Below are 25,378 nucleotides of genomic sequence, written 5' to 3'. Positions count from 1 at the left end.
AGAAGGTTCAACAATTCCTGGGCATATTACTGGACTCAGCCTCTCAGAAATCCATTCCACCTCTGGAGAAGGTCAGTGGTAGATCATCTTGTTCGGAATCCATATCTATCAATCGGGAACAGTATGTCAGTTCTGGGAACCTTTACCTCTTGCATCCCTGCAGTTCCGTGGGCTCAGGTTCATTCCAGAAGTCTGCAGTGGGAAATTCTCCAGTCTTGGTCAGGGGATATGAACGATTTGAACAGGAAGATTTCTATCTCCAGGCAAACATGCAGTTCCCTAAGGTGGTGGTTAGATCCAAGCAACCTCATCCGGGGGGTTCCTTGGAGGAGTGCAGAGCCATTAGTAGTGACTGCAGATGCCAGGCCTGTCGGTTGGGGGGCTCACATCCAAGACAGGGTTCTTCAAAGTCCTTGGGTAGGATTAATTTGTGCCACTTCTTCAAACGTAAAATAACTGATGGCGGTACTGAGAGCATTGCAGGAGATTTTGCCCTTGCTCCAGAATCGTCCTCTATCTTGCTATCGTCAGACTATTGTTCCGTAGTAGCTTACCTGAATCATCAAGGGGAAACCAGATACATAGAATTGCAACAGATAGCGGCTCAGATTTTTAATTTACTGGAGGGAAGAGTCCTGTCCTTCTCTGCCCTTCATATCAAAGGGGTAGACAACCGGGGGGCAGATTAGACCAGAGACAGTGGTGTATGAATTTGGGGGTTTTCTCCCAGCTAGTTCAGCTTTGGAGGGACCCCTCGTGCATGAGGCGTCTTTCGTTCAGGGAGCCTTGGGTGCTACCTGAGATTCCAGACCTGTTGAGCCAGGGCCCAGTCATCTGTCCTCCGGTAAAAGGCCTCCACTTGGCTGCCTGGTTTTTGAAAGGTCACTACTAGTGCATAGAGGGTTGTCTGAGCCTGTGATTTCTACTTTGTTCAAAAGTAGGAAATCGGTAACCACCAGGATCTATGCTAGAACCTGGGCAGCTTACTTTGCCTTCCTGGGAATTAATCCTGTTCCACATTGTAGCCTCTCTATTCCCAGGATTTAGTATTTTCTTCAAAAAGGGTTGGAAAAAGGTCTATCCCTTAGTACCATAAAGGTTCAGATTGCGGCCTTGAGTGTGTTGTTAGCCTCCTATCTTCTTATCATGAGGTTTTGTAAGGCTATTGCTAGGGATATTCCTGCTAGAATTTCCAGAGAACCCCCCTGGGATTTGAATCTAGTTTTGCAGAGCTTAGTAAAAGAACCATTTGAGCCCATTGCTGAATCCTTTATCAAGATGTTAACTCTGAGGTGTATGTCCTTGGTAGCCATTACTTCGGCCAGAAGGATAGGGGAAATTCAGACCTTATCCATCAGCCCTCCTTATACCTCTATTCTGGAAGATAGAAATGACCTTAGGCCTGAGCCAGCTTTTTTTCCCAAGGTAGTGTCCAGTTTTCATAAGACTCAGGTGGTAGTTCTTCCATCTTTTTGCCCCAATCCCAGGTGCCAGAAGGAGTTTGAGTTCAGTTATTTGGAGGTGTGTTTTAGCTTACCTAGATGCTACTAGGGAATGGAGAAAATCAGGGGCCCTTTTCATTCCGTGTTCTGGCCCTAGTAAAGGGATCTCCGCTAGCAAGGGTTCCCTAGCTAGGTGGATTAAACAGGCTATCTGTCTAGCTTATGTTTCCTTACAGAAGCTAATACCTAAAGGCTGGACAGCGCACTCTACAAGAGCAGTATCCATCTCCTGGGCAGAAAGAGTGAACGCATCGATCCAGGATATTTGCAAAGCAGCTACCTGGTCTTCTGCCCTTACTTAGCCGTACTATAGACTGGACCTTTCCTCTGTTTCTGACCTTTCTTTCGGCCGCAAGGTTCCGCAAGCTTGTTATCCCATCCTGAATTTCTATCTCTGGGATCTCTCATGGTGCTGGCATAGGACGAGGGGAAAAATTATTATTACTCTTACCGGTAATTTGATTTTTCTGAGTCATGACAGCACCCTTATTCCTCCCCGCTTCCCCTTTTTTTGTTTCATGGTGTTGTTGATGGGTCTTGGTTATGGTGCACAGGGGGGGCAGAAAAAAAGAGAAAAGAGTTTGATGAATTAAACGCATGTGGATTCAGATGGATCAGAAGCATGGATTTCACCGAGCGCTGTGTATTCAGAGCAGGAAGCACTATGCGCTTCCTGTTCCCGCCCAGCGGTGATGTGATTGCCGGGGCCGGGAGAGTACAGGAGCTGTCGGGTCTTTCACAGACCTCGATCAGCCCTGCACTGAGGCTCTACGGTGTAGTATACCGCTGTATAGCCTCTCTGTGAAGTTAAATGTCCCCCAGAGGTCTTGTATGACCTTATGGGGGACGCAAAGTGTAAAATAAAAAAATAAAGTGTTAAAAAAAAAAAAGGTTTCACATGTAAAAGAATTCGAAAATTCGCCAAGTAAGGATGTAAAAAAAAAATATTTAAAAATAGATATTTTTATTTTTATAAAATAGACCTATTTGGTATTGCCGCGTCCTTGACGGTCGGCTCTATAAATATATCACATGATCCGCCCAGTCTGATAAAACACCATTAAAAAAAAAAGCCATTTTTGTCACCTTACATCACAAAAAGTGCAACACCAAGTGATCAAAAAGGCGTATGTCCCACAAAATGGTACCAATAAAACAGTCCTCATCTCGCAAAAAAAGATTAAAAAAACTATAGCTCTCAGAACAAGGACACATTAAAACATCATTTTTTTGTTATAAAAATGCTATTTTTGTGTAAAACTTAAATACATAAGAAAAAGTATACATATTGGGTATCGCCATGTCCGTAACAACCTGCTCTATAAAAATGTCACATATCACCCCGCTGTAAATATAAATAAATAAAAACTGTGCTAAAACAACCAATTTTCTTGGTCACCTTGCCCCATAAAGTGTTATAATGAATAATCAAAAAATCATATGTACCCAAAAATAGTACCAATAAAACTGGCACCTTATCCTCTAGTTTCCAAAATGGGGTTATTTTTTGGGAGTTTCTACTGTAAGGGTGCATCAGGGGGGCTTCAAATGGGACATGGCATTTAAAAACCAGTTCAGCAAAATCTGCCTTCCAGAAACCATGTGGCGCTCCTATTCTTCTGCGCCCTACCGTATGCCCTTACATCAGTTTACAACCACATGTGGGGTGTTTCTGTAAACCGCAGAATCAGGGTAATAAATATTGAGTTTTGTTTGGCTGTTAACCCTCGATGTGTTAAAGGAAAAAAATGGATTAAAATGGAAAATCTGCCAAAAAAGTGAAATTTAAAATTTTTAGCTCCATTTTCCTTTAATTCTTGTGGAAGTAACTTGAGGGGTGTAGTTTCTACAATGGGGTCATTTATGGGGGTATCCACTATGTAAGCCCCACAAAGTGACTTCAGACCTGAACTGGTCCTTAAAAAGTAAGTTTTGGCAATTTTCTTAAAAATGTTAAGAATTGCTTCTAAAATTCTACACCTTCTAACGTCCTAAAAAAATAAAATGACATTTACAAAATTATGTCAACATAAAGTAGACATATGGGGAATGTTAAGTAATAAATATTTTATGAGGTATCACTTTCTGTTTTAAAAGCAGAGAAATAGAAATTTTGAAAATTGTGAATTTTTCAAAAAATTTGGTAGATTTGGGATTTTTTCATAAATAAAGGTGAAATATATTGACTCAAATTTATGACTGTTATGAAGTACAATGTGTCACGAGAAAACAATCTCTGAATGGCTTGGATAAGTAAAAGCATCACAAAGCTATTAACACATAAAGTGACACATGTCAGATTTGCAAAATTAGTCCTAGTCTGGAAGGGGGAAAATGGCCCGGATATGAAGTGGTTAAATACCTGTGGGTGTCATGTCCTGGGCGGAGAACCCTCTCTCATGGTGCTGTCAAGGACTCAGAAAAATCTTACTACAGGTAAGAGTAATAATCATTTTTTCCAAATTTTCGGTTAACTTTAAATAATTTTTTAAATAAAAGTAAAACATATCTACCCAAATTTAGCACTAGCATGAAGTACAATATGTAACAAAAAAACATTTTCAGAATCACATGGATAAGCAAAAGCATTCAAAAGTTACAGTATTTCCACAGTGACACTTATCAGATCTGTACAATGAGGTTGTCTGGAAAGGGTTAGAATAGACAACTTGATTTATTTTGCCATGTCATGCTGTTTTTAACCATGTCTGCCTTCAATGTAAGTTTGTGACAAACGGGAATTATTTAAATAAACGGCATAAAAACAAACGTTTGCACCTGATACTCGAATCCAAACAGAAGTTTACATACAAAAACAGTGTTAAAAATAAATTTTGGTGTACCACAAGTGTATACATCAACAAGAGCTTGTTCTCTTAAAACACAGAAACAGCAGCCATACAATATTGGGCCATCATCCAGAAATGTGTTAAATATTTATGTGGAAAACCTCTGTCGAAATGTTACCAAAATGTAGATTTTTCGTCTGCTGTATTTCTTTGTTCCCGGCATGGTCACCTGATCTTCTTTAGCCAACCACTTACCACAAAAGGCACATCAGCGGTTGACTGAACAGAATCAGGTGGCCATGCCAGGGATGAAAAAAACAAAACCCCTTACCAGAAGATGGAGATGCGTGAACTATCTCGGAGGACCAGAGCAGCAGGGAACAGGCAAGTATGATCCTTTCAGTAGGGGAGACATGCTGCCTGTACCTGTCAGAAATGATGCAATACCAGACAACATCTTTTACAATGCTTTTTTACATAGAATGAATTATCAAGAACGAGTGCTTAGGCCTATGTCACACTGGCGTTAATGGTTCCGGCAGGGGAACAGCTTGCCGGATCTGTAACTACAGCGTGCAGCCATGTGCTGCCGGAGGTCTGTCCGGCCCCATTCACTATAATGGGAACCGACAAAGATCTGGCCGCAGCACAGGAAATATGCCAAGAGATGTCCGGACAAATACAGCTGCACGGTATTAGAACAAAAAGTATATATGTTTTAACTGACAGAAAACATTTTGGTGACACATTTCTTTTAACTTTTTATTGTTGTTCTGCAGACCCACTTCTGAGGAGGAGGCTCCTGATCCAGCCAGTTGTCTTATAGCCTGACACAGGACAGTTAGAAGATGGGGGGGGGGGGGGGGGGATTTAGTAAAAAGGTTTTGTTAGAAACAGGCTAGGCATGCCCCTGGGGTGTATTAGGTATGACAATTCTGCCTCTAGTGACTAGAGAGATAGATGTTTTGTAAAAACTCTGCTAAATTATCTAATTTGTCTATATTAGTTTTTGCAGTTAAAAAGCTGGTGATGCACTTTGGAGTAATTGATTTCTTGGGGAATCGTTTTGGCTGCTGGTGGCATGTAATAGAAGAGTTTATGAGGGCACGTAAGGATGCTTTGGCGCCTAGACCCATTCGTGGATTGGGAAAATGTGTTCTGAAAGTTGATAGTAAGGTAAGTTTCTCTGATTTCAATCTGTGCTGACCTTAAAGGGACAATTGCTTTCTACAAACATCCCCTGGAGTGATCAACTGATTGTCCCCCTCCTGGCACCCAGCAAACATCTTGTTTTGCTAAGGGAAGCCAAGGGCGGTCAGGCATGTCCACTGCAGCTTCCAAATGAATGTCCACCCATGTAAAAAATGAATGGAAAAAATCTGCCAGCAGCTTTTTGTTTTGACTCTCAGCGGGGAGCACCTTCTTTAATGTCAATATGCCTTAATAGGAAGTATGGACGTTTGTTTTCTTCTTTAATGAATTAATTTTTTTATATCGCATATGACTAACATGCCATGCCGCCTTGTACCAAATGGCAGGTTTATGCAAATTGATAGAAAACAAAATGAAAGCTGTACTGTAATTGGTTGCTATATGCAGTTTTACTTTCAGACAGTTATATTAATCTCCTATTTAGCCACGGTGTATATCAGTTGTTGATTTATCATGTTGCTTTCTCTAATATACTTTGTTTTATAATTGCTGTGCTATTATAATTTGATATACAATGTAAATACTAGTATTACATTCCCAAATTGTATGCTATTAGAGTATGGAATAAGTTATATGAAAATGAATTTGTTTCCTCCATATAGCGCAGTGGTTGAGCAAAGAGCATTACAGTGTGCGACAGTAAGGTGAGGCTATCCATATTAATACTATGAAAAATTTAGAAAAGTTGCACATTTTGATGCAGAACGGGACCTGTGTAAAATTTGCCCTTTTTACAAACCCTCGCCATATTTCTATGTGGACCTGTATTTTAGAAAATTGTGGCAAATCTCAGGCAAGTGCCGCACTGATTAAGACACATAGACAACGTTGGTCTTAAAAAACCTACCCCTTAATCATGTGTATATAAGAATCCAATATCGCATAACAGCATTGCCTGGCCGTTACAGCAAAATGACTTTGTAACAATTGTAACAAAATCCAGTTGTCTGAAATTATGTGATATATTAACTAGGCTACATTTGACTTTTTCTTTTATGAGAAGATAAAAGTTGCTTTTACCAGGTATGGTAGTCTAAGCTAATGAAGCATTTGCCCAAGCTAATGTGATTGTGTCAAAACTATAGCCCAGATTTCCGAATACTAAAGATGGCGTAAGCTGAGACAGGCTGTGTAGACCAGCATCAGATTTATCACAGGAGCTCAGACTGGATGATAAATGTGCTGCATGGGCAGACACTTTGCTCTGATTCTATACCAATTGTTAGTTAATGCAAAATGGTGCATCAGAAGTCCCACCCCCTTTACTGTGAAGCTCCACACCCTTTCTATCAAGCCCATCGGTGTTGAAAAAGTATAGAAACCCTAGATGCGGCAATTTGTGCCACTATTTAGACAGTTTTTTTCCTTCTCAGATGTTGTATAGGACATTAGCTGAAAAGTCTAAGAAAGGATTCGGCAACCTCTGGCACTCTAGCTGACCTGAAACTGCAACTCCCAGAATCCACCTTTCAATTCTATAATAGGTAAAATTGAAAAGAAAAAAAAGGTACCAAAGGTGCACACTAAAACTAGTTTCACACTAAGGCGGGTGAACAGCCTGTCGGATCTGTGCTGGCGCTAGTGCATGCGTGCAGCCGAAACTCTGGCCGCCCCATTATAGTTAATGGGGCCGAAGCGGTAGTCCAGGGGCACGCGTGCGCTAGCGGCAGCACAGATCCGACAGGCTGTTCACCCGCTAGAACAGCCTGCTGGAGTTCCTTGCCTCTAGCGTGAAAGTACCCTTAACCAGATACATTGAGGTAGGTGTTTTATTTTATAAAAACACACAAACGGCTGCACATTTTAACAGAGGTCTGCAGTCTTCTTTAGGCTTCTTCTTCAAGGGAGGTGCAAGATATATATACACAATAATGACTCAGAAGTACATAATTGGTTGTAATGTAAAACACTGATAAATACATGATGCAAGAAAAGTTTATAAAGGAAATTGAAAATTGATACCAGCATTAGGACAACTGTGCTAAAATAAAATAAATAAAATAGGCTAAGGTGAAATACATTAGACAGGAAGTGACTAGGAATGAGCTAACCCAAACGGGAAAGTTCAGGTTCGTACCAAACATTTCCGCTTCCTGGCGTCCGAATACAGACTTTGCCGCGGAAGTCCGTGTTCGTTTCGGATTCTGAATAAAGCTTGTTAAAAGGCTGCAGCGCAGCCAGTCAACAAGGTTTTAAGCAGTGGGCACTTGGAAGCCATCACAGTCATGCCTAGTATTGGCATGGCTGTGATTGACCCGCGCAGCACGTCACACGGCCAGTATAAATGCTGTATCGCGTGTTGCGCCACCATTCTGGTCTAACTAGTGTAGGGACAGGACGCAGCTGCATTGAGGGACAGTGTTAGGCTTTTAATCTGTATGTTAAGTCTGTGGATGACCTATAGCCATTTTTTTTTGCAATATACCTCCTTTGCACCAGTGATACCATGCTTAATCTGTCTGTTAATTCTGTCTGTGATATAAACCAATTTTTTGGGTTGAGATACACCTCCTTTACATCCTTGATCCTGAAATACAATAGTTAATCTGACTGTTAATTCTGTGGGTGACACAAACCCATTTTTTGGGGTGCAAAACACCTCCTTTCTATCTGTGACACTGAAATACAATAGTTAATCTGGCTGTCTGGCTGTCAATTTTGTGGGTGCCCTCAAAGAATGTGAGCATCAACTAAGGGACATGGTCGTGGTGCTGCTAGTCTCCCTCCTTTTGCAGGGAGAGGACGTTGTCGATCTGTGCCAACTATGCACCCAAATGAAACACATTCCTCTGGTACACTCAAGCAACAGGAAGTTCTTTGTCATTTTGTAGGCCCGAATACCGCTGTACGAATGGTGAGACCAGAACAATTATAGGCGGATGGCTGACAGTGCCTCCAGTTCCTGCACATTGTCTTCCACCTGGTCCCCTTCTGAAAGCGCAGAGTTTGAAGCTGCAGCCCATGGGCAACTGTCTTCCACCTCACGCCCTTGCACATCAACCAAGCAGTCTGAGCCCCAAGTCATGCAGCAGTCACTTATGGATGACTGCTGGTGGGGGTTCAGTGCTCCATCCACCTAGCCCTGCCCCAGAAGTGGAAGAGATTGAGTGCAATGATGCCCAACCACTTATATTTGAGGATGAGGATGCAGCACATCTCTGATGATGATGACGAAACACAGACTTTCTGCAGTGTGCAGACCGGCAAGAAGGGCAGTGGTGAGGATTGGGTGGAGGATGATGAGGTCCCAGATCAAGGTCATCCAAGTGACGTGTGCAGTTCAGAGGAAGAGGTGGTGGTCACGTAGCGCCAGCCGCACAGCAAAAGAGGGTGTGTGTAAAAGCACAGCGGCCGGCCCCTAGCCACTATGCCTGCTACTGCTCACCGTGCAGAGAGACTGAACAGACCAAAGCCAGCTCAAAGGAGTTCCTGGGCGTGGCAGTTCTTCTGGTAATGTGCTGATGACAAGACATGGGTGGTTTGAATGCTGTGCAGTTAGAGCCTAAAGCGAGGCATAAATGTTCTAAACCAGAGCACCAACTGCATGGCCAGGCATCTAAATGCAAAGCACGAGCTGCAGTGGAGTAGACACCTGAAGAACAACGAAAGATCTGAGGCTCCTCCTTCTCCCCCTCTGGAGCGACAGGTCCACATGGCTCCCTGCAGAAAGAAGATGTGACAGCACCACCACCAGCAGTGTCACCGAGCATCTCCACACTGTCTGATGGAAGCATTCAGCTGTCCATCCCCCAAACACTGAAAAGAAAGAGGATGTACCCACCCTTGAGCCCTGTACCTGAATTCCAGCATTTAAAAATTCCTGGCCTTTGGTGGAGACGGACAGTTTAATAACCTTATGGTGGTGGCTATCGCACATTATGTGGTTCCCAGCCACCACTAGTTTTCCAGGCGGGCAATCCCTGCCCTGCACAGTGGTAGCAAAATCAGGTGTGCGCTGCGCAATGCCAACAGTGGCAAGTTCCACATTACCACCTAACTGCCCACTGGGTCATGGTAGTGGCGGCTAGGCCTGGAGCGGAAAGTGGTTTGACGCATGTCTTACCAGAACAGAGGATTGCTGGATGTTTCTCGGTGCCTCTTGTTGCCTCCTCCTCCCTCTCTGCTTCCTCCTCTACCACCTACTCATCCAGTCAGCGCAACACCTGCACCACCAACTTCAGCACAGCCAGTGGGAACCAACAGCAGGCTGTTCTGAAACTCATCTGTTTGGGTGAAAAACGCCACACTGCGGAGGAGCTGTGGACTGGCATTGAAGAACAGACCGATGAGTGGTTGGTGCCACTGAGCCTCAAGCCCAGCCTGGTGGTATACGATAAGTCAAATTCTCATAGCAACTCTGGGTCTAGCCAGTTTGATACACATCCCTTGACCCACAGAAAGTGCGGGCCGTCTGTGCAAACTTTGAAGCATTCTCACCCTACTGCTGCTTGCCTGCTCACCGCCTCATATGCGATGTACCCACAAGGTGGAACTCAAATTTGCACATGCTGGAGAGACTGTGCGAGCAGCAGCAGGTGATATGGAGTTTTAGCTGCAGCAGGCACGGGTGAGCCGCACTGCAAAACTTCACCACCAAACGGAACGTGTGTGCCGTTGCGCTGTTTCAAGTACTCCACCAACTTGGCGAGTGCTGAAGATGCCATCATCAGCATTACTATCCCACTTCTATGCCTTCTTGAAAAACGCTACAGGTGATGATGGATGAGGTGGTGGAACAGGAGAAAGAGGAGAAGGAACAGGGATCATTCACTCGGTTATCAGGCCAGTCGTCCACACATGGCTCGGAGAATGGGTTTCTGCACCAGCAACGGCCAGGTACACAACTGTTCAGCCAGGGCACAGTTTTGGCGGAGGAGGAGGAACTGCGTTCACAGCAGGGTGGCACTCAAAGCAGCTCAAGGGCATCACTGGAGCATGGCTGGGGGGATACAGAGGACACAGACAATACACTTCCCACCGTGGACAGCTTGTCTTTGCCTCTGGGCAGCTTGATAAATATGAGCGACTACATGCTGCAATGCCTGCGCAATGGCCACCGAGTTGCCCTGATTACTGGTTGGCCACCCTGCTGGATCCCCGTTACAAGGACAACATGCCGTTCTTAAATCCGCAACTGAAGCGTGATCGGAAGATGCGCGAATACAAGCACACGCTGGTAGACACACTACTGACGGCGTTCCCACCTGACAGCGGGGGCTCAGTGGTAGCATGAGACAGAGGAGAAGAAGTCGCCCAAGTAGCTTGTCCACCGGCACCACCTCAGAAGGGAGGGCTAGCATGGGCGCCATGTGGAAAAGCTTCGTCAGCAAGCCACAACATCCAGCACCACCATCTTAGCAGGAGGCAGCGTTTCAGCAACATGGTGGAAGAATACGTGTGCACACGTCTGCATGTACTGAATGATGGGTCTTCTCCATTAAACTTCTGGGTGTCCAAATTGGACATATGGTCTGAGCTTGCCCTTTACACCTTGGAGGTGCTGGCCTGCCCTGAGGCAAGTTTATTGTCCAAACGTTTTTAGCACAGCAGAGGGGGTGTGATCATGGACAGGTGAAATCCGCCTGTCCACAGCCAACGTGGACAAGCTCACGTTTATTAAACTGAACCAGGCATGAATCCCACAGGACCTTGGGCAGAGTATACAAGTATACCGGCTGCCACCGTTATACTCCACCGCAGTTTGTTCTGTTTGTCATTTCCCAATGTTATGGGGCCTACCTCTTCCACCTACCTCCTTCTCCACTCAGACCTTCACCTTCTGGTTAAAGATTATTATTTGTTATATAGAGAAGTAGAAGTATACCGGCCGCACCCCAAAAAATGGCTATAGGACACACACAGAATAAACAGATAAAAAAAATGAAAGAACCCCCCCCCCCCCCCCCCACAAAAACAGTGTTGGCTATCTCCTCCTTCTCTGCCACCTTTTCCACTTCTACCTCCTCTAGCGAACCCTTTGGCTTCTATAAATGTGGCAGATCTTTGTGCGCCTTTTGGAATATTATTTCCCATGGTACAATTTCCTATTTTTCACAGTCCACTGCTGAATCCTTTAATATTAAGAATTTACATTTGCCAGTACCTTTGTCGTCTACCTACTTTTGTGTAGTTGCAATATACAGTACGTACGCTGCACTACACAACCCATTAGAATCAGGTTTAATAAACATTGGTATAATATCTGGAAAGACCTCCATACAGTGTGTCCAGACATTTAGCTCTGGCACATGACAAGGACTCCAGTGATCTTCGACTGGTGATCATTGATCACATCCCTGTGTCCTATACATCTAAAATCACCAAATTAGTTAATAGAGAATTTTTCTAGATTTTAAAGTTAAATACATTATTTCCAGATGGCCTTAACAAGATGATTGAGACCATCAAACGTTTGTGTCTTTTTATATACATATATAATTTTATAAGTTTGATCTTGCTTATGTGTGTTGTATATGTTGTTTTCTTTTTTTTTTTTCATATTCTACTTTTACAGGTATATACATATTTGTTTTTTTCTTTCTTATCTCTGGATGCAGTTGTATCTTTGTGATTATCCATCTCTGGATTACGTTCACTCACCTGCAAAGGGTTGGTCCTTCTGCTTCAGTTCCTCCTTATCTCCTATACTGGTGATCCTGTGGGATTCACTCCTGCTCACATTGGTCCTTGCTGTATCTCTGGTTCCTGATCTGCGACTCTTTTCACTGTAATTGGCTGGTGGGAGTCACCTTCACTTATTTATCCATTCTGTGAGCCCTGTTAGTAGCACTGTTTACCCTCCATCACTGAGATTATTGTGCTGTTAAATCTTGTTACACATAGCGATCGTTCCTCCACACATTTCCTCCATGGGATAATAAGCATAGTGCTGTCACAATTTTCTGTTCGCGGACGGCGAACGCGAATTTCCGCTAATGTTCGTGAACGGGCGAAGCGAGCGAACCGCCATAGACTTCAATAGGCAGGCGAATTTTAAAACCCACAGGGACTCTTTCTGGCCACAATAGTGATGGAAAAGTTGTTTCAAGGGGACTAACACCTGGACTGTGGTATGCCGGAGGGGGATCCATGTCAAAACTCCCATGGAAAATTACGTAGTTGACGCAGAGTCGGGTTTTAATCCATAAAGGGCATAAATCACTTAACATTCCTAAATTGTTTGGAATAACGTGCTTTAAAACATCAGGTATGATGTATCGATCAGGTAGTGTAAGGGTTACGCCCGCTTCACAATGACAGACCAAACTATGACAGACTAAACTCCCCGTTTAACGCACCGCAAACAGTCCATTTGCACAACCGCAAACTCCCCATTTGCACAAGGTTGGATACCAAGCTAGCCATGTCCCGTTCCTTGTCCTCACTGACGTAATTGAAGGTCTTTTCCTCCACCCAGCCACGTACAACACCAAGGGTCCCCGAAAGGTGACAACAAGCCCCCTGGGACGCCTGCTGTGGTTGGTCTTCCACCTCCTCAAAGCCACGTTCCTCCTCTGACTCCTCTTCTTCAGACTCCTCTCTCTGCGTTGCCGCAGGTCGACGACAACAAGGCTGCTTTTGGTGGTGATGGTGACCGCAACTCTTCCTCTTCATGCTCATCTACGGCCTGATCCAGCACTCTTTGCAGGGCATGCTCCAGAAAAACTCATATGGGATGAGGTCGATGATGTTGCCTTGGGTTTGACTGACCAGGTTTGTCACCTCCGCAAAAGGACGCATGAGCCTACAGCCATTGTGCATGAGCGTTCAGTAACGCGGCCAAAAAATACCCATCTCCGCAGAGGCTGTCCTCCTTTTTTTTTAAATTAAAAAAAATCTGTTCTTGCCAGTTTAATCCCTGTTACGTCCCCTATCAGGGGCCGGTGTATGGAATAGATTTTAGGAACCGGGAGATGGAAAAAGATGCTTGGTCGGTCCTCTTACTTCCAATTTGGGGCACTGCGCGTGCGCCGTGCAATGTACTGTGCTACCTGATCAGAGTGGTATGTTAAGTAGTACTATTCTTATCAGTTTAATCCCTGTTACGTCCCCTATCAGGGGACGTGTATCGAATAGATTTTAGACAACCGCAAAGAGTTGTCAATAGTTGACACACTCATGACATAAATTGTATTCCTCTATGCGTCAATCTTCGTGTAGTGATGACTGTGCTCGTGCACACGCTTGCAGGCAACTGCAATTATATTACAGTGAAAAAATTGTTTTATTTTTTTAAATGCAAGCTACTGTGACACTAGATATGAGTGGTGCAACTGGGCACTGGCAGTAGTGGGCACAGTACACGCTGTGGGCCTGACACACACGCTTGCAGGCAACTGCAATTATATTACAGTGAATTATATATTTTTTTTAAATGCAAGCTACTGTGACACCAGATATGAGTGGTGCCACTGGGCACTGGCAGTAGTGGGCACAGTACACGCTGTGGGCCTGACACACATGCTTGCAGGCAACTGCAATTATATTACAGTGAAAAAATGGTTTTATTTTTTTAAATGCAAGCTACTGTGACACCAGATATGAGTGGTGCCACTGGGCACTGGCAGTAGTGGGCACAGTACACACTGTGGGCCTGACACACACGCTGGCAGGCAACTGCAATTAGATTACAGAGAAAAAAAAAAAAAGCAGACTGATGTACTAGCCCTAAAAAGGGCTTTTTGGGGTGCTGTCAGGACGTTGTCCTTACAGCAGATCAGATGAGTCTTTCAGGACTCGAGTTGACACTGAATACACTGGCCTAGCTATCGATTTCCCTATTAAATCAGCAGCAGCTGCACTGTCCCTGCTCTCACTAACACTGCAGCTTCTGAATGAATCTAAGATGGATGTTGTCCTTGCTTTTTGATAGGAGGTGGGAGGGAGGGTATGCTGCTGATTGGCTGGAATGTGTCTGCTGACTGTGAGGTACAGGGTCAAAGTTTGCTCAATGATGATGTATAGGGAGCGGACCGAACATCGCATATGTTCGCCCGCCGCGGCGAACGCGAACAAGCGATGTTCGCTGGTGAATAGTTCGGGACATCTCTATTCAGCAAGTGGCATTTATTATGTAGAGAAAGTTAATACAAGCAACTTACTAATGTATTGTTATTATTCATATTGCTTCCTTTGCTGGCTGGATTTATTTTTCCATCAAATTATACACAGCTTATTTCCATGGTTATGACCACCGTGCAATCAAACAGTAGTGGCCGGGACCGTAGGAATGCACATAGGCTGGTGTTTTTTCTATAATGTGCAAGAACAGCCACACTGATGGATTGCAGGATGGTCGCAACCATGGAAACAAGCAGTGTATAGTGTGATAGAAAAATAAATCCAGCCAGCAAAGGAAGCAATATAGACAATCACATTACATTAGTAAGTGGCTTGTATTAACTTTCTCTACATAATAAATGCTATTTGCTGAAGTGACAAAACCCCTTTAATGTTTACATGTCTCTAAGGGCTCACTTAGATGACCGTATGCTGTCGGCAAAAATGCAGATCCATTGTTTTTGCGGACAGTTTAGCATGTCCGCAAAGAAACGGATAGCATTCAGTTTTTTTGCGGACCCGTAGACTTCAATGGGGACACGTCCTGATTTTCACTGACAACTATAGGACATGTTTCATTTGTTTTGCGGAGACGTGGAATGGAAGAAAAGGGCCTCATTAAAGTCAATGGGCCAGCATCTAATCCGCAAAAAAAACAGATCCGCATTTTTGCGGACAGCATTCGGCCGTCTGAATGAGCCCTAATACTCATGTTTTTAACCTAAACTCATTTCAAGTGTTTCGCTACCAGCGCTTAGGGTGTTTAAATCACGCGAGCTGGTGCCATAGCTGGCGGGTCTCTGCTGTTTCAAACGACCGGCATTAATATGCCAATCGCGGTCATTACAGCCTTTAGATGCCATGTTCTAGTGTGATCATGTCATCTAATTCCAAAACAACTGGAAGTGTTGCACCCCCATGCGGCAATTAGGGATGTCGGTCATTTATTCTAATACACTGAGTCTCTCTGAAGAGACCCAACGTATTAGAGCTGAAGTTCCTATGTTGGCCAGCAGGTGGCAAGCCAACATAGGAGATCAGCTCTTACAGATTTTACTATACGCCTATTGAAATATAGTAACGATCCTAAAAAAACAAACTAGTAGACATTGTAGCCTCCTAGAGAAGCTAAAAAAAAAATATATAAAAATTTTAATCGCCCCCTTTCCTTAGAACACAAAAATAAATAAACATGGGTATCACTGCATCGGAAAACTCCCTAAGGGTCCATTCACACATCCGCAATTCTGTTCCACATTTTGCGGAACGGAATTGCGGACCCATTCATTTCTATGGGGCTGCACGATGTGCTGCCCGGATCTGCACTTCCGGGTCCGCCATTCCATTCCCGAAAAAAATAGAACATGTCCTACTCTTGTCCGCAATTGCGAACAAGAATAGGCATTTTCTATTAAGTGCCGGCGATGTGCGGTCTGCAAAATGCGGAACGCACATTGCCAGTGTCCGTGTTTTGCCGATCCGTGGATCGGCAAAACACACACTGATGTGTGAATGGACCCTAAGGCGGTTCAGCAACGTTGCGGAACGGATCCGGACCCATTCTACAGTCGTGTGAATGGACCCTAAATGGGGATTACGCAAGAATAGAGAAAAAATACAATACAGTGCAGTGATAAGAAACTGACTTACTGTATTTCCCTCCTAAAGTCTCTGCATCTCAAGTCACGTAATCTAAAGTCACACACTTAATATAGACACACTCTGGAAATCAAACACGCGAACGCTCACAATCTAACATTGTTTGTCTACTTGTATAAATGCAGCTTCCAAACCAGTCTGCTTTTTTTTTCTCTGTAATCAAAGGACATGAACAGATCCGATTGTATTATGTGTTCTATAGCCGTTTTCTATTGTGCCAGATTGTGTCAGAGAAAACGGATCCATCCCCATTGACTTACATTGTGTCCCAGGATGGATCCGTCTTGCTTCGCACCACATGGCGGACAGAAAAACGCTGCAGGCAGCGTTTTGGAGTCCGCCTCCAGAGCAGAATGGTGACTGAACGGAGGCAAACTGATGCATTCTGAGCGGATCCTTTTCCATTCAGAATGCATTAGGGCAAAACTGATTTGTTTTTGACCGCTTATGAGAGCCCTGAACGGATCTCGCAAACGGAAAGCCAAAACGCTAGTGTGAAAGTAGTCCAATGCGACAAATGGCATAACAGAAAAATTATCAAAATGGCCGATTTGCCATTTTGCCATCACTTCTCTTACCCCCAAAAATTTTATGAAACCACACACACTCCAAAATGATATCAATAAAAACTACTGATCATTCCGCAAAAAATGAGCCATAAAACTCAGTAGACATAACTACACTGCTCAAAAAAATAAAGGGAACACTTAAACAACACAATGTAATCACACTTCTGTGAAATCAAACTGTCCACTTAGGAAGCAACACTGAGTGAAAATCAATTTCACATGCTGTTGTGCAAATGGGATAGACAACAGGTGGAAATTATAGGCAATTAGCAAGACACCCCCAATAAAGGAGTGGTTCTGCAGGTGGTGACCACAGACCACTTCTCAGTTCCTATGCTTCCTGGCTGATGAATGCTGGCGGTGCTTTCACTCTAGTGGTAACATGAGATGGAGTCTACAACCCACACAAGTGGCTCAGGTAGTGCAGCTTATCCAGGATGGCACATCAATGCGAGCTGTGGCAAGAAGGTTTGCTGTGTCTGTCAGCGTAGTGTCCAGAGCATGGAGGCGCTACCAGGAGACAGGCCAGTACATCAGGAGACGTGGAGGAGGCCGTAGAAGGGCAAAAACCCAGCAGCAGGACCGCTACCTCCGCCTTTGTGCAAGGAGGAACAGGAGGAGCACTGCCAGAGCCCTGCAAAATGACCTCCAGCAGGCCACAAATGTGCATGTGTCTGCTCAAACGGTCAGAAACAGACTCCATGAGGGTGATATGAGGGCCCGACGTCCACAGGTGGGGGTTGTGCTTACAGCCCAACACCGTGCAGGACGTTTGGCATTTGCCAGATAACACCAAGATTGGCAAATTCGCCACTGGCGCCCTGTGCTTCTCACAGATGAAAGCAGGTTCACACTGAGCACATGTGACAGACGTGACAGAGTCTGGAGACGCCATGGAGAATGTTTTGATGCCTGAAACATCCTCCAGCATGACCGGTTTGGCATTGGGTCAGTAATGGTGTGAGGTGGCATTTCTTTGGAGGGCCGCACAGCCCTCCATGTGCTCGCCAGAGGTAGCCTGACTGCCATTAGGTACCGAGATGAGATCCTCAGACCCCTTGTGAGACCATATGCTGGTGTTGTTGGCCCTGGGTTCCTCCTAATGCAAGACAATGCTAGACCTCATGTGGCTGAAGTGTGTCAGCGGTTCCTGTAAGACGAAGGCATTGATTTTATGGACTGGCCCGCCCGTTCCCCAGACCTGGATCCAATTGAGCACATCTGGGACATCATGTCTCGCTCTATCCACCAACGTCACGTTGCACCACAGACTGTCCAGGAGTTGGCAGATGCTTTAGTCCAGGTCTGGGAGGAGATCCCTCAGGAGACCGTCCGCCACCTCATCAGGAGCATGCACAGGCGTTGTAGGGAGGTCATACAGGCACGTGGAGGCCACACACACCACTGAGCACATGTGACAGACGTGACAGAGTCTGGAGACGCCGTGGAGAACGTTCTGCTGACTGCAACATCCTCCAGCATGACCGGTTTGGCATTGGGTCAGTAATGGTGTGGGGTGGCATTTCTTTGGGTGTGGGGTGGCATTTCTTCATTCTCCATGTGCTCGCCAGAGGTAGCCTGACTGCCATTAGGTACCGAGATGAGATCCTCAGACCCCTTGTGAGACCATATGCTGGTGCGGTTGGCCCTGGGTTCCTCCTAATGCAAGACAATGATAGACCTCATGTGGCTGAAGTGTGTCAGCAGTTCCTGTAAGACGAAGGCATTGATGCTATGGACTGGCCCGCCCGTTCCCCAGACCTGGATCCAATTGAGCACATCTGGGACATCATGTCTCGCTCTATCCACCAACGTCACGTTGCACCACAGACTGTCCAGGAGTTGGCAGATGCTTTAGTCCAGGTCTGGGAGGAGATCCCTCAGGAGACCGTCCGCCACCTCATCAGGAGCATGCACAGGCGTTGTAGGGAGGTCATACAGGCACGTGGAGGCCACACACACTACTGAGCCTCATTTTGACTTGTTTTAAGGACATTACATCAAAGTTGGATCAGCCTGTAGTGTGTTTTTCCACTTTAATTTTGAGTGTGACTCCAAATCCAGACCTCCATGGGTTGAAAAATTTAATTTCCATTTTTTTATTTTTGTGTGATTTTGTTGTCAGCACATTTAACTATGTAAAGAACAAAGTATTTCAGAAGAATATTTAATTAATTCAGATCTAGGATGTGTTATTTTTGTGTTCCCTTTATTTTTTTGAGCAGTGTATAAAAAAGTTATTGAGGTCAGAATATGGTGATGAAGTAATTTCCCCCCCCCCCCCAGTATTTAAACATATAAAACCTATACATATGTGGTATACTGTAGTTGTAATTGTAATGACCCAGGGAATGAAGGGCACAGGTCGCTTTTGCCGCTTAATGAATGCCATAGGGTCAAAACCCATAAAGCTGTGGAGAAATATTTTTTTTTCTTCTCCCATTCCACACCATTTGGAATTTTTTTTTCCTGCTTCCGACTACATTGTATGCCACATTAAGTGGTGGCATTAGAAAGTAGAATTTGTCCTGCAAAAAACAAGCCCACATATGGGTATGTGAATGGAAAAATAAAAAAGTTATGGCTCCAAGAGGACAGGGAAGAAAAAGATGGCAAAAACGAAAAAAAAAAAACTCTGGTATCCTGAGGGTTAATCAGTTATTTTTAATCTGATCATTTATTTTTAGCATAATGCTGGTAGCATTTTCCTATTTCCTTTTATATACTTTTCTTTCATCATTGTTTAGTGATAGAAAACGGATCCATCCTCCATTGACTTTCAATGGTGTACAAGACGGAGCCGTCTTGGCTATGTTAAAGATAATACAAACGGATCCGTTCTGAACGGATGCATACCGTTGTATTATCTGAATGGATCCGTCCATGACGGATCCGCACAAAACACGAGTGTCGAAGTAGCCTAAGAAATATATATATATATATATATATATATATATATATATATATGTACACACATGTACTATCAATAAATACACAGCATAAGTGGCTCACTTCATCTAAAGGTGGATAAAATAGGTGCTAGAATCTTACTGACAATCTGAGACCAGATGAGTAGCAGTAAAAAGGATTATAAATACAGACAAGCACATCCACACTTTGGCAACAATGATAAAATAAGGTTGGTCCAGTATAAAAATCTATCCACCTATCGCCACAAATATAATAAAAACATAATAAAACAAGAAACACAATGTCTAATCAGTAAAACACCAAATTAAAATATTAATCCAGGTTGTGGAGTTTTAGTATGTGTGCACATATATTGATCTCAATAGCCGATGGTTGCAGAGTCCTTGCGCCACAAAAAAACAAAACTGTCTGCCAGTATATTCCTTTGGTTATTTAAAACCATATAATATAAATCATCCAAATTGGGCATTAAATGTCTTAAAACAAGCATCCAAAGTTCTAGTCACATGTATCTCAAATATCCCTGTGTTTGTGTAGTGCATGGAAAGTGATGTGTGTGTTGCCAATTCCTGATGGAGGCAATGTGTAGGTTTGAGCACTGTGCGCTTCTTACCACTCCCCGTAGTGTGGTTCGTTTGCCGACTAAACTTCCTGTGAATGTGCTTGTCTATATTTATAATCCTTTTTACAGTATGTATGGTTTTGATTGTATTATGCTTCTCTGCTACTCTGTATGTTGAAATATTCACCATGTACACTGAATGATCCAATGTTTAGTCTACTTTTACACTGGCGTTTTGGGTTTACGTTTGTGAGATCCGTTCAGGGCAGTCCAGAACGTATCAGTTTGCATTCTAATGCATCCTGAATGGAAAAGGATCTGCTCAGAATGCAACAGTTTTGCATCAGTTCAGTCTCCATTCCGTTTTGAAGACTGACACCAAAATGCTGCTTGCAGCGTTTTGGTGTTCGTCTGATGAAACTGAGCCAAACTGATCCGTCCTGGCACACAATGTAAGTCAATGGGGACGGATCCGTTTTCACTGACACAATCTGGCACAATAGAAAACGGATCTGTCCTCCATTGAATTTCAATGGTGTTTGAGACGGATCCGTCTTGGCTATGTTAAAGATAATACAAATGGATCCGTTCTGAACAGATGCAGACGGTTGTATTATCTGAACGGATCCGTCCATGACACAAAACGCGAGTGAGAAAGTAGCCTAACCTGTATTAGTTATATTCTAAAAATATATAGCAATCTCTTTGTATATATTTGTCCCATGTTTAGTGTGTGACCTTTTGCTCTTATCTCATTGTAGGTACACCTTACTAACTAATGTACTGCTGTCTTCTCTTCCTCCCATTTTCTCTTTGCCCTTTTTTTTGTTGCAATTCTCTGCCTACATAAAGATGTGGCATTGGCTTAATAAGCAGGTAAAGCACTAGCTTATTGAAAGATTTGACTTCTAAGAAGAACTTCTGTCTGTGTTTAACACAAAGTGTTTGCTGGTTTTAAAAAAAACTGTTGTCTATGTATCTTAAGCTGGTCATACATTTAGAGATTAACGGTTAAAGGTTAATTTGTACCACTCAGCTCCATTTCATCAAACAAATGGATGTGACATGCCCAATATCTGTTGAAAAGTTAGTTGGCCGTGCTAAAACTTTTTTATCTTTCGTGTCGTAATTGAAAAATCATTCATGCAAAATTACAGTGTTCCCATCAGTGGCAGCCCAGCCTAGACTACAGATCACAGCAGGGATTGATTGCCAAAAACCACAACCTTCACAGTCCAACAATGAACAGCAAATCATTCAGAAAACTACCTTAGGAAATAGTTAAAGGAGTTGTCCCATCTCTCCTTTACTAAGGCGAGATGGGACTAAGCCATCACTACCAGACCGCCGGGAAACAGTAGATCAAAATGGCGCTCTGCTGTTTCGCTATGGAAACCACGTAACACAGAAAAGTATGCTGTTTTCAAGTTAAGAAAAGACAAAGCCAGGACAACGGACATCCTTACCACCATTCATTTAAATACCACCTCCCTTGCCCCTGTATGAGGTACCACTACCCCTAGGCCAGTCTGTATCCTAGACTACAATAGGGAGAGGTTGATCTTTCTGAAGAAGTTCTGAAGCCTTACAGAGCCACGTGGTACAAAAAGTTGGCTGTTCACATTGTACAGACGACACTGTACAATGCTTACGTATTTTTTCAACCTACAGGCCAGACAGGATAATTTCTTCATTTTCAAGAGGTGGGGATCAAGGCCCTATTTTTTATCACTGTGAAACCTTGCCTGTGTGTAAAGGAATGCTTTGACGCATACAACTCATCCATTGATTATTTATCCTTTATGCGCCCTGTAAATTAGCCACCTTATTACACTCTGATTATATTACGCTCAGCTTACGTTTTCACTTTTCATCGGCTACACATTCATGTCTGGAAAACGCCTGTGGGGTCAAAATGGTCACTCCATCCCTTTATAAATATATTTTTTTTTTATAAACAGTAGGGGGGGGGGGGAGCGAGATGGACTGCCAGATAATCTTTAAGTCTTTTTGATGGTCTTATATAGATCTAGGTAGTGGGGTAGCATGTACTCATTGCGCCTGGGAGTGTCTCCATGGAGACCAGGTTTTAAGATAGCGGTCTCCTTTTCTATTGGCTAGACTAGGGAGTTCTTCGAATTTCACTTTCGCTTCCCATTCTTGGGGTGAGGGATGAGGGAGGTGATTGGCTAAGCCAGTGTAAAGGAATGAAGACCTTGGCAGCTGCTAATAAATGGGTAATGAGATTATTTTTTAGATGGGTGGTAAACAGGGCTAGGTCTGGCCAATACCACATTTCTCGCTTATATCATTAGGGGACACAGACCATGGGTATAGCTGCTTGCTGCCACTAGGAGGCGACACTAGGCTGAAAACTGTTAGCTCCTCCCCTGCCAGCTATACCCCCTCCGGCCAGGAGAGAGCGCTCAGTTTTTAGCTTAGTGTCGTAGGAGGCAGACCCCCTGCTTTTTATTTTATCTTATTCTATTTTTTTAAAAATATAAATTTTTATTTTCCCTTTTAGGTTGGGGGTCCAGGGCTACTAAGAGCTCTGCATCCCCGGGGGGGAAGGGGGAATGTGTCTGACCGGTGACTCTTATTCCACCGCTCTGCCTCCTACAAGAAGACAAAGTGGACCAGGAGGGCTTGACCTTCCTGCTCCCCCCAGCCATGGGGCCACCTATTCCCGCCTGTCACTTGTGCCAGGGACTGAAGAGGTGGCCCTGCTTGTCCATTTCAGAAGGGTATAGAACACAGATGAAGGCAGGTAAGTATGTCTGTCTGTGTTCTGTGTAACCAAGGGGCTGGACTCTCTATTATTGGGAGGCACGAAGATTATACTTCGGGACCTGTCTGCAGTTAATTCAGCATGTGCAGCGGCTTTTTCTCTTCCGTCCTCAGCGATTCGCGGGCGGCAGCGCTGCGCTTGCCGCCGCCCTCCCCCCTCTTTTTCTGGTCCTGGGAGAGATCTCCCATTTATACATTCGGTTTGGCCGGGGCCCCTTCTCCTCTGCAGCGGGGGGAGCTTCGTGCCGTCGGTCCGTTTCTGCCGCCGGGCGGCTGGAGGATGGCGGGTCCTAATTTTCCCGCCGCGCTTCCCTTCCTGCCTGCTCCATCTGAAAGTACCTCGGCCGTGCGCGCGTTTCCAGCCTGAGAGGAACGTCTTCTCGTTGCAGACCACCTCCCCGTCGGATCCTGCTCCTGGGGACACGTTCCAGCAAGGGTTAAACTGCTCCACTCTGGTAGGACCAGCACTGCTCCCCTCCTCTGTACCCTCTCTGGTTCCCTGACACAGGTCATGTCGGACCCAGCGGATCCCGCGCCCCAGGTCCTCTGTAGGGCTACCCATTATGCCTGCACTTCATGTAATGTGAAGTTTCCTAGGCGTCAGGCGAACCCCCTCTGTGCCTCATGCCAGGCCACCCAGAACGTGCCTCCTCAGTCGCAGTTCACTGACGTGCACCCTTCTGCTGGAAGTATGGAACCGGAATGGGCAAAATCCCTGTCCCGGGTTGTGACTGACCTATCTAAGATCTCCCAATCCACCCTTTCCTTAATGGGTCGCTTGGTGGCGACGTCGTCACCTGCGCAACCTGCTCTCTCCCAGGGCGTACCATCCAGGAGCAGACACCCCAGCAAGCGTCCCAGGCAGGAACGCCTCTCCTCCTCGGATGAATCGCCTTCACCTCCTCCCCCCGGTTCACTGTCCAGGGCGTCCTCGTTGGTTGGGGACCCTTCGTCCGAAGGAGAACTCGCCGAGTCGGATACGGATCTGGATCCGGACCGCTCGTCCCAGATGGCCGCCTTAGTCGACAGTCTGGTCTCGGCAATCCGGGACACCTTTCAACTTCAAGAGGAGGGCCCCTCATCCAGTCACCAGGGAGTTTCTTTCCTGCGTAACAAGCAGGCTCCCAATTCGTTCCCGGTACATGTCGACTTTTCCATTCTCACCGCTAAAGCGTGGGAACAGCCAGGTTCACGTTTCCTGATCCCCAAGCGGCTGGATCTTCTTTATCCGTTCCCCCCAGATTGGATGGGTAAGTGTTCTTCCCCTCCAAAGGTGGACCCGCCGGTGGCTCGTCTGGCCAAAAATACCACTATTCCGGTTGCGGACGGCTCCTCTCTGCAAGACCCAGTGGACCGGCAGGTCAAATCGCTGGCAAATGACGGTCTTTTCTGCCACCGGTTCGGCACTCCGTCTCATTTTCACTTCAACGTGGGTGGCTAATGCGGTTTCTGAATGGGCCCTGCGCTTACATCAGGACTTAGACTCGGACCTTTCCTGCACAGAACTCCAGGCTCTGGCGGCCCAGATATCCCAGGCAGTGAAGTACCTTTGCGAGGTCGCTCTGGACGCAGGCTCCATGGTCGCGCGGTCGTCCGCCTTTGCCGTCTCCATTCGGCAAGAACTCTGGTTAAAGGCCTGGCAGGCCGATTCCTCTTCCAAGCGTTCACTTCTCTCCCTTTCGCTGGTTCTCATTTCTAAGGCCACGGGTGGAAAAAGCAGCCATCTTCCGCAGCCCAAACCCAAGCGTTCTTCCCGATCGCGTCCTTCCGCGCCACGCCAGTCCTTTCGCTGCTTCACGGGCACCCGCCTGGTGGCTCCCGCGACTGCAAGGCAGCCCACCCAGAAGCAACGGCGGAAGCCTTCATTCAAGCCACAGCCCGCCTGGCATTCCTGAGTGCAGCCTCAGCGTTCTTCCTCTGGAAGCAATCCCCAGCATGAAGGTGCGCCCCCACCTTCCTGGGTGGGGGGTCAGCTCCTTCATTTTCAGGAGGTTTGGCAGGCCCACATCTCAGACGCCTGGGCGCTCAAGGTGGTCACTTCGGGCTACAAGTTGGAGTTCAAATCCATGTCTCCAAACCGTTTTTATCTGTGCCGTCTTACCAGGGAGCTGTTTCGGGCGGGAGCCTTCTTTCAGCCGGTTCAAGATCTGCTGGTCAGGGGAGTGATCTCCCCCGTTCCGGCAAGGGAGCGGTTTTCCGGTTTTTACTCCAACCTCTTCATTGTGCCCAAGAAGGAGGGAGCGGTCCGCCTGGTGTTGGACCTCAAGATGGTAAACCGTTACCTTTGAGTGCGCCGTTTTCGCATGG

At 45.3% G+C, this 25,378-nt stretch overlaps 1 protein-coding gene across 6 annotated transcripts in view; it reads left to right on the top strand.

Moving 5' to 3' along the window:
* Nucleotides 1-25,378, top strand: part of TMEM245 (transmembrane protein 245) — a 946,795-nt gene that overhangs the window by 371,331 nt on the left and 550,086 nt on the right. For all 6 annotated transcript variants that reach the window (XR_005778944.1, XM_040431820.1, XM_040431819.1 and 3 more), the window contains one exon: nucleotides 5,298-5,467. Coding sequence is in view for 5 of the 6 variants with exons in the window: in XM_040431820.1 (XP_040287754.1) it covers nucleotides 5,298-5,467 (170 nt within the window). In the remaining variant the exon portion in view is untranslated. The remainder of the gene's footprint in view (nucleotides 1-5,297; nucleotides 5,468-25,378) is intronic.

This window comes from Bufo bufo, chromosome 5 (assembly GCF_905171765.1).
Source record: "Bufo bufo chromosome 5, aBufBuf1.1, whole genome shotgun sequence".
Lineage (NCBI taxonomy): Eukaryota > Metazoa > Chordata > Amphibia > Anura > Bufonidae > Bufo > Bufo bufo.
This window is presented reverse-complemented; position numbering and strand designations above follow the sequence as displayed.